A 16,136-nucleotide genomic window follows, 5' to 3' on the forward strand; every position below is an offset into this window, starting at 1 on the left:
GTTATGTCAGCATTCCTGGTGTTATGTCCTAAAGATAGAATCAACACATTAACTCACAGTTTAAGCAAAGTGACTGGCATAAAGCCAGGGTGAAAGAAGTATGTACCTATATATACAACCAATAAATCTCTATTGAGTCACCAACATTTGTCAGGCACATTCCTAATATTTGGGAGTCACAAAGGATTACTATCCAGTCCTCATCCTCAAGGAGTTCACTAGGGTTCTTATTGGATTCGAAAACATAAATTTAGGGAGTTCCTGAGCATTCTGCTCACAAAAAGAAGTTTGTAAAATGTTAAGGGTATGCTAAGGTCTAGAGACCAGGTCTATAGGTTCCATCAGATTTTCAAAATGGGTTCAGGAGAACAATATATTTAAGAACTACTAGTCTAGATAGAAACCAACTATAATGGGTTAGAAAGCTTGGACAGCTTAGTGGAGATGCATGGTCCAGTTCCTGAGTCTCTCTTCTGCTAATCACTAACAAGAAGATGCTGAAGGGATGGGAAATGAAGTGCTGTAGAGCAGAGGGACATGGGAGCATAGAGTCACTCTCCAATTCTCCAAACTGAACTTGGCAAATCTTATGTGTGTCCATTTTTCTCTTGACACTACACATAATTAATTTTTATTGTTCTATGACAAATCATAAGATAAACAATATCATTAGTAGATTCAAATTTTCTCCTCTGCTAAATTGTACATACATAAAGGTTACAAGGGGTGTGTCAATTAGAATTTAATGAAAATGGCAAAATCTTAATTGCCTTAGGAATAATTTCTTAACTGTACACATAATTTGGGGAAGAAAACAGTAAAATTCTTTTACACATTAAATCCTATTACAATTATTTCCAAGGAGAAGACAAATTATTTCACCACACTTAGATTTTATTTGCAGGATTTCTCAAAATAAGTGGACCAGCTAACACTTGGTAATCTTTTATTTAAAAAGATATTTTCATACTGATAGTGTGTATTGCATTGGGACTTGACATGTATTACAGTTATTTTCTTTGTTTCTTTGGAAAAAAGTAAATATACTCCAAGATAGGCAACAAATATAACTATTTCAAAATACAACACATAAAACTCAGAATTATGATCAAGAAAACTAAAATACGATCAGTTTGAACTTTGAGATACTTATCAAACTATGTGCTTCAAGAACTAGAATAAACATCCATTAATTATTGAAGGATCTCTTCAAGGGCAACAAATCTTGCTTAAAGGTTTAATTACTTTAAAATATTGTCAAACTGCATTTGAACTATGTGTTGCCAAAAACAAAAATACTCCTTTACTTAGTCTCAAAATGAATGATAATTATTATTCCATTTCTTATACATCCAATTCTCAGATATTCTTTTGTTTAATACTTGCTGACACGATTCACAATTTATGACTTAAAAAGAAGTACAAAGGAAGAATTACTCTTCATCAACACTGACCATAAATGATATAAGCCTTTCATTTCATTGCCCCTCTCCCGTCACCCCTGAAAAAATTATCCAACTCATGAGCAGATCAGCATACTGAGGTAGAACTTTCATTGCCGCCATAAATTCACCAGTTAGCAGAGATGTTTATTTAAATTCCAATAGTCCCCTTACAAACTAGAAAGCCCAGCAGTTTTCATGGACATCCGTTCTATAGGAAAAAGGGGTGACTCAGTGTTTAATATCTATCAACATCACTTTCCTTGTTCTTTCCAACCTTCCTCTCATTCACAAATAATGGCATATTTAATGTTTATAAGAAAATACCATCAAATAGAGGCGGAGCCAAGATGGCAGCATGAGTAGGACAGTGGGAATCTCCTCCCAAAAACATATATATTTTTGAAAATACAACAAATACAACTAATTCTAAAAGAGAGACCAGAAGACACAAGACAACAGCCAGACTACATCCACACCTGCGAGAAACCCAGTGCCTCGCGAAGGGGGTAAGATACAAGCCCCAGCCTGGGGGCACCCGAGCGCCCCTCACTGCAGCTCCCGGCGGGAGGAGAGGAGTCGGAGTGGGGAGGGAGAGGGAGCCCAGGACTGCTAAACAAACAGCCCTAGCCATCCACACCAGAGCGCAGACACAGTGCATACGTGGGGTGCTGGAAACTAGGGACACAGGGCAGCAAGATCTTTGAGCAGGTCCCGAAGCCGGCACCCCTGTGACGAAGAAAAGCGAGTGCTTTTTGAAAGTCTTAAAGGGACAGGGACCCCACAGGTGGATGGAAGCATTCCAGGTCACAGTCCAGCAGCTGCAAATTCCAGGGAACTCCAGGTGCACTAACCCCCTGGGCAACAGCTCTGAGACCCTTCACGGAGGTAAACAGCCAAACAGCCCCCCATCCATTATCCCTGCGGGGCCCGCCATAGCAGAGCAGCAGCCTGAGGCTGGCCACACCCATAGCAAGGGAGCTTCCTCCATACTGGCCGGGCAAGATACAAAGACCCAGTCTACATGCAATTGCCCAACACAAGCGACTAGGGGTCGCAGTTGTCCCAGTAAAGAAAGGCCAGGAGCCAAGTGGAAAGAGGCTTGACTTTCCCAGCTGACAGAAAGTCAATAGCTCACCATTGCACATACCAAATGAAAAGGCAAAAAAATACGATCCAGGCTAGACTAACCCAGACAGCTTCGGCATCTGCTACATCTTCCCCTGAGAAGGAACCTGGGGAGATAGATTTAACCAGTCATCCTGTAAAAGAATTCAAAACAAAAGTCATAACCAAGCTGATGGACTTGCACAGAAATATGCAAGAACTAAGGAGGGAGAATACAGAAAAAAAACAAGCTCTGGAAGGACTTCAAAACAGAATGGACGAGATGCAAGAGACCATTAATGGACTAGAAAACAGAACAGGAATGCAGAGAAGCTGATGCAGAGAGAAATAAAAGGATCTCCAGGAATGGAAGAATTTTAAGAGAGCTGTGTGACCAATCAAAATGGAACAATATCCACATTCTAGGGGTACCAGAAGAAGAAGAGAGAGAAAAAGGGATAGAAAGTGTCTTTGAATAAATAATTGCCAAAAACTTCCCCAAACTAGGGGAGCAAAAGGCCTCTCAGACCAGAGAGGTACACAGAACTCCCATGACAAGGGATCCAAGGAGGGTAACACCAAGACACATAATAATTAAAATGGCAAAGATCAAAGACAAGGACAGAGTATTAAAGGCAGCCAGAGAGTAAAAAACGGTCACCTACAAAGGGAAACCCATAAGGCTATCATCAGACTTCTCAACAGAAACCCTACAGGCCAGAAGAGAATGGCATGATATACTTAATGCAATGAAACAGAAAGGCATTGAACCAAGATTACTGTATCCAGCATGATTATAATTTAAATATGAAGGAGAGATTAAACAATTCCCAGACAAACAAAAGTTGAGGGAATTTGCCTCCCACAAACCACCTCTACAGGGCATCTTACAGGGACTGCTCTAGATGGGAGCACTCCTAAAAAGAGCACAGAACAAAACACCCAACATATGAATAAGGGAGGAGGAGGAATAAGAAGGGAGAGAAATAAAGAATCATCAGACCGTGTTTATAATAGCTCAATAAGCGAGTTAAGTTAGACAGTAAGACAGTAAACAAGCTAACCCTGAACCTTTGGTAACCACAAACTTAAAGCCTGCAATGGCAATAAGTACATACCTTTCAATAATCACCCTAAATGTAAATGGACTGAATGCACCAATCAAAAGGCACAGAGTAATAGAATGGATAAAAAAAGCAAGACCCATCCATATGCTGCTTACAAGAGACTCACCTCAAACACAAAGACATGTACAGACTTAAAGTCAAGGGATGGAAAAAGATGTTTCATGCAAACAACAGAGAGAAAAAAAGCAGGTGTTGCAATACCAGTATCAGACAAAATAGACTTCAAAATAAAGAAAGTAACAAAAGATAAAGAAGGACATTACATAATGATAAAGTCCAACAAGAGGATGTAACCATTATAAATATATATGCACCCAATACAGGAGCACCAACATACGTGAAACAAATACTAACAGAACTAAAGGAGGAAATAGACTGCATTGCATTCATTCTGGGAGACTTTAACACACCACTTACTCCAAAGGACAGATCCACCAGACAGAAAATAAGTAAGGACACAGAGGCACTGAACAACACACTAGAACAGATGGACCTAATAGATATCTACAGAACTCTATACCCAAAAGCAACAGGATACACATTCTTCTCAAGTGCACATGGAACATTCTCCAGAATAGACCACATACTAGGCCACAAAAAGAGCCTCAGTAAATTCCAAAAGATAGAAATCCTACCAACCAACTTTTCACACCACAAAGGAATAAAACTAGAAATAAACTGTACAAAGAAAGTAAAAAGGTTCACAAACACATGGAGGCTTAACAACACGTCCCTAAATAATCAATGGATCAATGACCAAATCAAAATGGAGATCCAGCAATATATGGAAACAAACGACAACAACAACACAAAGCCCCAACGACTGTGGGACACAGCAAAAGCAGTCTTAAGAGGAAAGTATATAGCAATCCAGGCATATTTAAAGAAGGAAGAACAATCCCAAATGAATGGTCTAATATCACAATTACCGAAATTGGAAAAAGAAGAACAAATGAGGCCTAAGGTCAGCAGAAGGAGGGACATAATAAAGATCAGAGAAGAAATAAATAAAATAGAGAAGAATAAAGCAATAGCAAAAATCAATGAAACTAAGAGCTGGTTCTTTGAGAAAATAAACAAAACAGATAAGCCTCTAGCCAGACTTATTAAGAGGAAAAGAGAGTCAACACAAATCAACAGAATCAGAAACGAGAAAGGAAGAATCACGACGGACCCCACAAAAATACAGAGAATTATTAGAGAGTACTATGAAAACCTATATGCTAACAAGCTGGGAAACCTAGGAGAAATGGACAACTTCCTAGAAAAATACAACCTTCCAGGACTGACCCAGAAAGAAACAGAAAATCTAAACAGACCAATTACCAGCAACAAAATTGAAGCGGTAATCAAAAAACTACCAAAGAACAAAACCCCCAGGTCAGATGGATTTACCTCGGAATTTTATCAGACATACAGGGAAGACATAATACCCATTCTCCTTAAAGTTTTCCAAAAAATAGAAGAGGAGGGAATACTCCCAAACTCATTCTATGAAGCCAACATCACCCTAATACCAAAACCAGGCAAAGACCCCACCAAAAAAGAAAACTACAGACCAATATCCCTGATGAACATAGATGCAAAAATAATCAACAAAATGTTAGCAAACCGAATTCAAAACTACATCAAAAGGATCGTACACCATGACCAAGTGGGATTCATCCCAGGGATGCAAGGATGGTACAACATTCTAAAATCCATCAACATCATCCACCACACCAACAAAAAGAAAGACAAAAACCACATGATCATCTCCATCGATGCTGAAAAAGCATTTGATAAAATTCAACATCTGTTCATGATAAAAACTCTCAACCAAATGGGTATAGAGGGCAAGTACCTCAACATAATAAAGGCCATATATGATAAACCCACAGCCAACATACTGAACAGCGAGAAGCTGGAAGCTTTCCTCTGCGATCAGGAACAAGACAGGGATGCCCACTCTCCCCACTGTTATTCAACATAGTACTGGAGGTCCTAGCCATGGCAATCAGACAAAACAAAGAAATACAAGGAAGCCAGATTGGTAAAGAAGAAGTCAAACTGTCACTATTTGCAGATGACATGATATTGTACATAAAAAACCCTAAAGACTCCACTCCAAAACTACTAGAACTAATATCGGAATTCAGCAAAGTTGCAGGATACAAAATTAACACACAGAAATCTGTGGCTTTCCTATACACTAACAATAAACTAATAGAAAGAAAAATCAGGAAGACAATTCCATTCACAATAGCATCAAAAAGAATAAAATACCTAGGAATAAACCTAACTAAGGAAGTGAAAGACCTATATCCTGAAAACTACAAGACACTCTTAAGAGAAATTAAAGAGGTCATTAACAAATGGAAACTCATCCCATGTTCATGGCTAGGAAGAATTAATATCATCAAAATGGTCATCCTGCCCAAAGCAATATACAGATTTGATGCAATCCCTATCAAACTACCAACAGCATTCTTCAATGAACTGGAACAAATAGTTCAAAAATTCATATGGAAACACCAAAGACCCTGAATAGCTGAAGCAATCCTGAGAAAGAAGAATAAAGTGGGGGGATCTCACTCCCCGACTTCAAGCTCTACTACAAAGCCATAGTAATCAAGACAATTTGGTACTGGCACATGAACAGAGCCACAGACCAATGGAACAGAATAGAGACTCCAGACATTATCCCAAACATATATGGTCAACTAATATTCGATAAAGGGGCCATGGACATACAATGGGGAAATGACAGTCTCTTCAACAGATGGTGCTGGCAAAACTGGACAGCTACATGTAAGAGAATGAAACTGGATCACTGCCTAACCCCATACACAAAAGTAAATTCGAAATGGATCAAAGACTTGAATGTAAGTCATGAAACCATAAAACTCTTAGAAAAAAATAGGCAAAAATCTCTTAGACATAAACATGAGTGACCTCTTCTTGAACATATCTTCCCGGGCAAGGGAAACAAACGCAAAAATGGACAAATGGGACTACATCAAGCTGAAAGCTTCTGTACAGCAAAGGACACCATCAGTAGAACAAAAAGGTATCCTACAGTATGGGAGAATATATTCATAAATGACAGATTCGATAAAGGGTTGACATCCAAAATATATAAAGAGCTCACACACCTCAACAAACAAAAAGCAAATAATCCAATTAAAAAATGGGCAGAGGAGCTGAATACATAGTTCTCTAAAGAAGAAATTCAGATGGCCAACAGACACATGAAAAGATGCTCCAAATCGCTTGTCATCAGAGAAATGCAAATTAAAACCACAATGAGATATCATCTCACACCAGTAGGATGGCTACCATCCAAAAGACAAACAACAACAAATGTTGGCGAGGTTGTGGAGAAAGGGGAACCCCTCCTACACTGCTTGTGGGAATGTAAATTAGTTCAACCATTGTGGAAAGCAGTATGGAGGTTTCTCAAAATGCTCAAAATAGAAATACCATTTGACCCAGGAATTCCACTTCTAGGAATTTACCCCAAGAATGCAGCACTCCAGTTTGAAAATGACAGATGCACCCCTATGTTTATCGCTGCACTATTTACAATAGCCAAAATATGGAAGCAACTTAAATGTCCATTAGTAGATGAATGGATAAAGATGATGTGGTACATATATACAATGGAATATTATGCAGCCATAAGAAAAAAACAGATCCTACCATTCGCAACAACATGGACGGAGCTAGAGGGTATTATGCTCAGTGAAATAAGCCAGGCGGAGGAAGACAAGTGCCAAATGATTTCACTCATATGTGGAGTATAAGAACAAAAGAAAACTGAAGGAACAAAATAGCAGCAGAAGCACAGAACCCAAGAATGGACTAATAGTTACCAAAGGGAAAGGGACTGGGGAGGACGGGTGGGAAGGGAGGGACAAGGGTGGGAAAAAAAGAAAGGGGGCATTAGGATTAGCATGTATAGTGTAGGGGGGCACGGGGAGGGCTGTGCAACACAGAGAAGACAAGTAGTGATTTTACAGCATCTTACTACGGAGATGGACAGTGACTGTGAACGAGGATGTGGGGGGGGGGGTCTTGGTGAAGGGGGGAGCTTAGTAAACATAATGTCCTTCATGTAATTGTAGATTAATGATACCAAAATAAAAATTAAAAAAAAAGAAGAAAATACCATCAATGTATGAATGTATTCATTCCCTGTGTGTATAGTAAGCAGTGCATTATGTATTTTTGTGCAGTTGATCTATGATACTGTTCTAATGTAAGATCTTGAGTTACACAATATATAAAACTTCACAGACTACTTTTGGTTAGAAAAATATGATCACAACACTTACTGCTTTTGCAAAGAAAAATAATGTTCATTGAAATCTACCTTCACATTGTCATAGTTTGGGATATTCACTGAAACGCGATGGAATTTAATATGCAGGATATTTATTAGAACATACCCTTGTAATAGAAAAACCCTTGTGGAGAAGGTACAGGAAGGAGACAGGAATGAATGGAGCAAAATTGAGAAAGAACTTGAACCGTAGTGCACACTAGTGCCAGCCTCTGCTGCTCTGGAGCTGAAATGGCTTCTCAGGGTTATCACTTTGGGCTGAAGGGGAGAGGCCCTTATACTCCCTGCCTCGCCTCAGTCATCAGATGATTGCCCTAGGCAGGGTGTAACTTTGGGCAAGGAGGCTATCCCTGAAAGGCTGATCACTAAATGCTGTCTGATGACACTTCCAGCAACTGGTAAAACAAATCCATCCTTGGAAAGGGAAGTGTGCCACCACCCCATCTATTACAAATATCCTAGGTAAATCAGATATCGTGAGGAAATGAGAATACCCTGCGGAACTTAAATACATTTGAGAGGTTATTTTGGTCATAGTTAGGTGCTAGTCAAATATCCCTCTACTTTGCTTAGAGAAACTAGGGTAACTCCCTCAGAAGGCAGAAGCTGACTGACAAACATTTCATATATATATATATATATATATATATATAGTGTGTGTATGTGTGGCTTAGAATAACATACATTTATTACCTCCATTTCTGCCCATATATATCTTAACTGGCTCCTCTGTTCACAGCCCCTCAGAAAGGAGCTGCAATCAAGGTTCCAGCTGGGGTGGTGTTGTGCATACACATTTAATGTAAGTATCTTTACAACTTAGGCTTTAGACATGGACTCGAAGTAGAAACCTTCCCTATCATATATTTAAGTGGGCAGCATTTACATTTCATGATTCCTATCATTACAGTACTGAGGGTACAGAGAGCTCTGGCTTCATGGCAAGTCCTCCAGCCTTATACTTTTTCATACTCGTGAACAAGAATGGTTCTTGTACTAAATGCTGTCCCCCATGATATGAAACACTGAACAGTTAGGTAGCTTGATTTATGAGTACTATGTTATATGTAGATACATACATATTCAGCTCAGTTGGTGAAAAAGAACATGGAGATAAATAAAACAACATACGATTATTATCTCAGTTTCTGTCCAGGTACATCTTAACAGGGTCCTCTATTCAGAGTCTCCACAAGGCTACAATTAAGGTTTTGACTGGGGCAAAATTCAATAAAATTTGCAGAGTTAAGACCAGAAGGTACTACTGTATAAAAATTACTTTGCATAGTGCCACAAGTGTTGCACAAGTGCTATGGAGTTTTTCATTTTTAACCTAACTTTTTTGTCCTTTCAAATCAAGAGAAAATGATCACAGTGGTTGTTTTCTGTTTGCCTGTTATCTGTCTTGTCTTTTTGTTTCTGACTGGCTCAGGGCTTAAAGATCTTCAGGTCTGAGTCTTCCTTTTCCAAATGGGAAATCTAAGTTTAGAGAGGCTTGACAATTACCCATTTCATGAGGGAAAACTGAGGATTGTTCCATTCATTGGTATTTACAGCTCTAAGAAGTCAGTTGCACCAACAGATTTCCCATGCACAATGTCTGCAGTGGCAAGGCCCTTTTATTATACCCTTTCTACAGTGATTTTTTTAACAGCTCCCTTGAGTACAAAATCGCACAATAAGGATGGGTTTTGTTTTTACCAGCCAATGTGTGTTGGCTATCAGTGATTGGTATCATTTTCTCTTAGTTGCTAAATATATTTATCTTGGTGAATAGACTTGACAAATTGTTAGGCAAAGAGCATATACTTCAAAACTGTGGAGATACCCCTGACCGTCAGACAACGTAACAAATACAGAAACTGAAGAGATAAGCATATCAGTTTATTTTCATTCACTGAGGGAAATGTAGCTTAAGTGGGTTTGGCTTTTTATGACATTTATTTAGTTCTTGAATTGACTGACAAGCCTATTAATGTATTCCCTGAACTTTATTAATGTAATTGGAAAACTGCCCACATGTCAATCAACTTCTAATAAGTAATTATGTTCATAAATACTGTAAAATTATTAGGTTTTAATTTGGCCCAACTACATACTTTCAAAGAGTATCATGAACTTTCTTTTTCTAGAGGAACAAAATATTATACCAGTAAAACATTCAGTAAGTGCATTGCTCAAATGCATTTCCTAAAATGGCACTCAAAAGCTGACCACCATCAGATGACAAAGAAAAAAGAGTTCCTTAGTAAGGTGTGTAACAGTTAAAAGAAATTGTGCAGTGTTAAACAATTTTATGTAATATAAAGTTAAAAAGAAACCTATGGAAATTAAACATGTGCCTGGACAATGCTTATATTCATAGTCTGGTTTAAAAATATGGGCCTAACATGCTATAAGAGAGAATGGGAAAAAAAAGGGAAAGAGGGATATATTTAGTGTCCAGTAATACATCATTTAAACCTTGGAGAAGCAAAGTGTCCATGTTTTAAGTGACTCAAATATTTTATTGTCCAAGTGTATTTTTTCTCATGTAGTAAAAATCTTTCATAGTCTTTGAGCTAAAAACTGAAGTCGAAGGGCACAGAACTAAACAAGAAAACAGGATTAGGCTGGGATAACAGAAGAAATGTGTTTTTGGCTTGTAATCTCATGTCAGTTTCTGAAGCTGGACAAACTCCTGCCCTCTGGAAACTCTGGATAATCTCTGAGTAAACGAGGATTTCAGTGAAAACTTTATTATATTCTCACATGATTTTATATAAGGAATATCAACACAATCTGTCATGATCCATAGTAAGAAAGACCACTGTGGAAATTCACTGACTTCAATTTATCCCATCAGTCTTCAAATAGTGTTTAAATAATAAGTTTAATCTTTATCACAAAATTAAAATATTTAATAATTGAAGCTGTATTTGACTGTGGGTTTACCTTTATGCAAGCTCAATTAATAAAGCTTAGAAACAAAGCTTAGTTAATAAAGCTATATTTCAACAATCTTTTCCAGATGTATGCAATGTACCTAAATTCATACTTCGTGTTTATTTTTAGAAGGGTAAACTCAGAGATAATACAACTTTCTTGCCCCTCTACTTTATTGGTAAGAATAAAGCCATGCATGCAGTAGCACCACATTATCATATAATTTGCTATTAATTTTACTGAGAAATGCTAGAATGCCATTTTGAGTTCTACGGCATAATATTTGTATGTAACCAACACAAGATTAATCTATGAGGATGAGGAAATGTGAAAGGAAAAATATATACATTTTCTATTCTACTAGCGTTATAATTAATTACATTTGTCCTGAAAAGTATTTGTATTAGGGATAAATATACTCTTACATTTAAGTATGCAAGAAAAAATAATTTGATGACTCCCTTTGTATTTGGAGATTGTAAGTTAGCTAATATAATTTGTGATCTATGGAAAGTAAAGCGAAGTGTAAAGCATTGTGTACCATATTTTTTTCCATTACTTTATATTTAAATAAAGTAATTCTAGAAGGCTACTTCTTTTCACTGTGACTTGAATCAAAGTGGAAGAACTTAGATTGAGGCAGACTGTCTCCTTCCACTGGAAGATTACTGTTAAAGAGTTACTATCTATATTTAAAAAGTTCTAATATTTTAATATATCCATCATGAATTCTGAAAGACTTATTGAAGGGGTGACTCAAAAGAAAATACAAAGAATCATATACACAAAAACATAATGTGATGTTAATGGATAATTTTTGATCTTGGTAAAGGGGGATTTGTATGCCTATAATAGTCACTACACCTAAAAGAACCTAAGAACATGAATCCCTAAAGACAATGACAAATCTTTCAACACTGTCAGTGAGTTCTCAGTTATTTTGATATCTCAATATTGAATGTTTCTAAGCATAGTCTTTCACAATACAGCAGGGATGGAAACACATACCTTGTACAGTTAGATGCACCTGCATTGTTCTTGGTGTATGCTGAGTCTGAACAGAACACGTGTATGGGCCGTCGTCTGTCACATCTACATTCTGTATCTGGAGGCTGTAGTCCCTTTTATTCAATGTTGAAATTGAAACTCGAGGATCCACTGACCACTTATCTCCTCCCGCAAAAATAATACTTGACCGGTTCAGCCAGGCACCCTTTGAAGCTCCATCTTCCAAATAACATCTACAAATTACCAGAGACAAAACACTATTAATCAAAATGAAAATAAGAGACAACATTATCTTTGTTCTGAGTGTATTTCCATATGCTGAATTATAGCACTGTATCAAATGCAAACATCAGTCATAAACACAAGGGACATGAATGCACTGCTACATCTTCCATTCCCAATGCAAATGTGAAACGATACCTGCATACAGTTTTGTTTAGTTTTGTTTTTTAGTGTGTGTGTGTGTGTGTGTGTGTGTGTGTGTGTGTGTGTGTGTATGTGTATTCTAATCAAAGGCAGTCAAAATCCTTTTTCACTCTGGATGACAAGTAAATTCAAATAAGGTTAAACTAGTTCAAATTGCAATTTTCAACATTAAAACACATTTCTTTCTTTGAAATTATAAAAAGTTGAAAAGGTTTATGAGGTAGCCTGGTTTAACCCAACTCAATTCTGAATATAATGTAACAGATGTAAAAAGCATAGCATAGTATCATATACATGTTTACCTTAAAAACTACCTGCATTTGCAGAGTGGTAAACCTATATGCTGAAACTATGCATTTTACTAATAATTTTATTGTTATAATTAAAGATAGTTAGGCTAATACAATAACTTTAGTACCAAATGTTTGCTGTCCTTTCAATAAACTGCCCAATTTTTTTCCTGGAAGTATTTATTTACACAACAGTATTTACGGAGCATCTACTATATATGGATTCAAAAGGGAATTACATTGGCTCTCCAAAATGTTTATGCAAGCTAGGAAGACAATCAAGCAAACCAATCAGTCCTACTCAGAAAGAAGAATATTTTGGTTAAATCAGTCACAGGGTACATGAGAGACAAAAGGGGATTACTTTACTCAGAAAGTGTGCTGATGTATAGAGAAAGGCTTTCCGAAATAGGAAATGCCTGAGATAAAGAGGTGAGTAGAAGACATGGCATTGTAGACAGAGGAGATGTGTACACACAACCAGGGAAAGGTGAGAGAGAGAGAGACAGCTAGGCATTTCAAGGAAGTACAAATAAGCATGGAAACAGTGTAGAAGTTAAGAGGGATGAAATTGGAAAAGTAAACTAGAGCCAGATGATGACAGAAAGCTTGATGACAATTAGTAAATTTTAAGGCCAAATTTGAAGCCATTTATTCAAAGCTGTCTTCTATAGCAAGATTAAAAAATGTAGTGTTGTATCTAATAGAAGTCAGGCATGGCAAGATTTAGAACAGAAAGAAGCTGTGGTTGTATGTCAGTGATTTTGCTGAGGCTTGGAATTCTGTGTTTCATCTTGAAAACGTTCAGATACAAATTAAAGACCAGTTCTCTTAAATGAGTACAAAGCACAGCTACCGAATGAAAATACACACACATCGAAATAGTTTGACAGCATTTCTGCAGAACACCTTGGGGGATTGAACACACTGTTTGAGATTGCTACAAAATTGCAAGCTGAATGCAACAGGGTAGGCAGCTGCCAACTGTATGAAACTAATCACTGGGTGAAAAAAATAAGGAACAAGGTACATTGCAGAATCTAATTTGCAGGCAGCTTCACCATCTACAGAATCCAAACTATTAGAAGTCATAAAGGTCACTGTTAATTAGAAAGCTTTTCCTTATGTATTTAATGAAGAAAATAAAACCCACATTAATGACATAATTAAACAATTATAGTATATTGCCATTCTCTATACTATGCAGAAAGAGGATAGAGGGGACATAATTCCCACTTCACAAGATCACATTTGTACTGGTATAGAACACTGAAATACCACTCCTGGAACTGTGATAATTCCAATGTTTGCATGTAATATCTGGGCTCACCAAGGGCTTATTGTGTGACCTCTGCATTCTGTGGCCTTCACACATTATTCTATCTGGTGCTCCTAACAACCCTGTGGGGTATGGATTTCTATGCCCAATTCATCACTAGAAAATAAATGAAATGTTTAGGTTAAATGATATGCCCGAGCCACACAATTACTGGTGGAAAAGCTGAATTCATAATCAAGTCTTGTATTGCTGTATCAATGTCCTTTCCAACATAGTACAGATAAAAGACTTTGAAAATAGTTTTCAGAAATGGAAAGATGATTAGAATGTTGCAGAAATTACTGCAAGTAATTTCTTATTTACTGAATGTGACCAACTGCTTAACCTGTCCTATTCTAAAAGAAGCAGAAAATTAATTATTAATGGATATTTTACCATGAAAGTCTAATTTAGAGCACTCTGCCTGACATTTCCCTTTCCCTAGAGGCAGCAGGAGCTTTACTTTATTTGTGGGACATTAGTAAAACCACAGAGATTAACTAGCCTTTAGATACTAGAGCCTTCATGGACTGCTCTGGATTATACTCCTAGTCTCACCATAAACACTATTCTTCTGACTGGCATGTCAGGGGCCATCATAGATGAATGGAACTTAACTTCTTCAGCATGAAAAATGAAAAAAACAAATGTGCCTTTATGTCTCCTTGGTCTGGATTACTATATTTCAGAGTGGTGATCGGTCCCAACCCAAAACTTTTCAAGACCTACATTAGGAAGACATTTGAATGAAACTCAGGGAAAAATAAAAAACAAAACTTTTTTGGGGATATTATTTCCTCAGAATCCTACAGAATTATTCTCAAATTACACTACTGAGTTACAACTTAAATAGCTTAAATTACATATATGGAATTTTACAAATCGAGAATAAGAAGGCCTAGGAATGTCTTTCTATCTTATAAAATCAGAAGATACTTACATAGGATATATGTAGTTTTAAGGCTCTGAGATTATATAAAATGTATGAAATAGGCAAAACACATACATATGATTCCTTGAGAATAAGGACTAAGTCTTTTACCTTTCTATCTCCTCTTTGTTTTCCCCATCTATCCTTTTTTATTTTCCTGTACAATAGGAAGATATATTGTCTGACATGTGTATATTATATTAAAAAGGAGTTCCGGAATGAAAAATGTGTTCAGGGTATGGCAGAGTTAGGGGTTGGGATGCAGTAGAAGGTGGCCCCAGGAATAGTGATAATTTAGTTGTGCATTCTTGGGGCACCACATTATTTTTTTCTGGAATCAATAACTCTAATATCTACAAATATAAATTTGTTTTAATTCTGGCCTATAGAAAATTCATAGTTTAGTAAGGATGATAAAGTATATTCATGAATAGCCATTATGTAGAACCAGAAGTAAAAATTAAATTGTTGTCATAATTGTATTATTATAATTGTCTGAGAGTCTCTAGCTTCTTTCCTTGACACTTATAACCTGTCCTTTCTTCTCACATTGAACAAAATAAACATTTGGAATTTAAACCTGATCATCAACAACTCCAAGCCTTCCCAGTTTGCTCCTTAGAACCCTAATCCTACTAGTGGCCAACGGTTTTATTTAATCTAATTCCTTGAAGCTTTCCTTATCGCTACCACTCATTTTACCGGCTGCCACCTTTCCCAGTTTCCTCTGCTTTAGACCATCGTCCTTTAGCTGTGTTCACAACAAGACGCGAATGCTCTTGCCCCAAGAAGTTTGCATTTGCTGTCTCTTCCCCTAGAGTTCTGCATGACTTGTTCCCTATCTTCTTCAGGTCTTCACTCTATTAGCTACTGTAATTAAATAACAAAAATAACTCCAGTGTTCCCAATACTCCTATTAGACATGCTATCTATTTACTTGATTGTTTTCTGTCTCACCCTGTTGGAAGTACTATCCAGGGACTTCGTCTACTTGGTCATGTCTGTATATTCCAAGGGCCTACACATGGACAATAAAAATAAATATTTGTTGAGTGGATGAATGAAGTAAAAAAAAAAAATTAAGATACATTTAGAGGAAGGAATAATATGGTAAAGTATATAAAAATTCCCAAAGTGCAACCTAACTGAGGAAGCAAAGTCACACCCAAATTCACTTACGATAACATGTACTTAATGCAAAGAACTGTGATGCAAATAACTGCTATACAACACAAAGG

The 16,136-nt window shown here is 37.1% G+C and overlaps 1 protein-coding gene across 4 annotated transcripts in view; it reads right to left on the reverse strand.

The window, feature by feature from the left end:
* NEGR1 (neuronal growth regulator 1) overlaps window positions 1-16,136 on the reverse strand; it is a 923,904-nt gene that overhangs the window by 528,763 nt on the left and 379,005 nt on the right. For all 4 annotated transcript variants that reach the window (XM_037024383.2, XM_073234125.1, XM_073234126.1 and 1 more), the window contains exon 2: window positions 11,934-12,166. In XM_037024383.2, coding sequence (XP_036880278.1) covers window positions 11,934-12,166 — 233 coding nt within the window. The remainder of the gene's footprint in view (window positions 1-11,933; window positions 12,167-16,136) is intronic.

The sequence above is a fragment of the Manis javanica genome, chromosome 4, assembly GCF_040802235.1.
Source record: "Manis javanica isolate MJ-LG chromosome 4, MJ_LKY, whole genome shotgun sequence".
Classification (NCBI taxonomy): domain Eukaryota; kingdom Metazoa; phylum Chordata; class Mammalia; order Pholidota; family Manidae; genus Manis; species Manis javanica.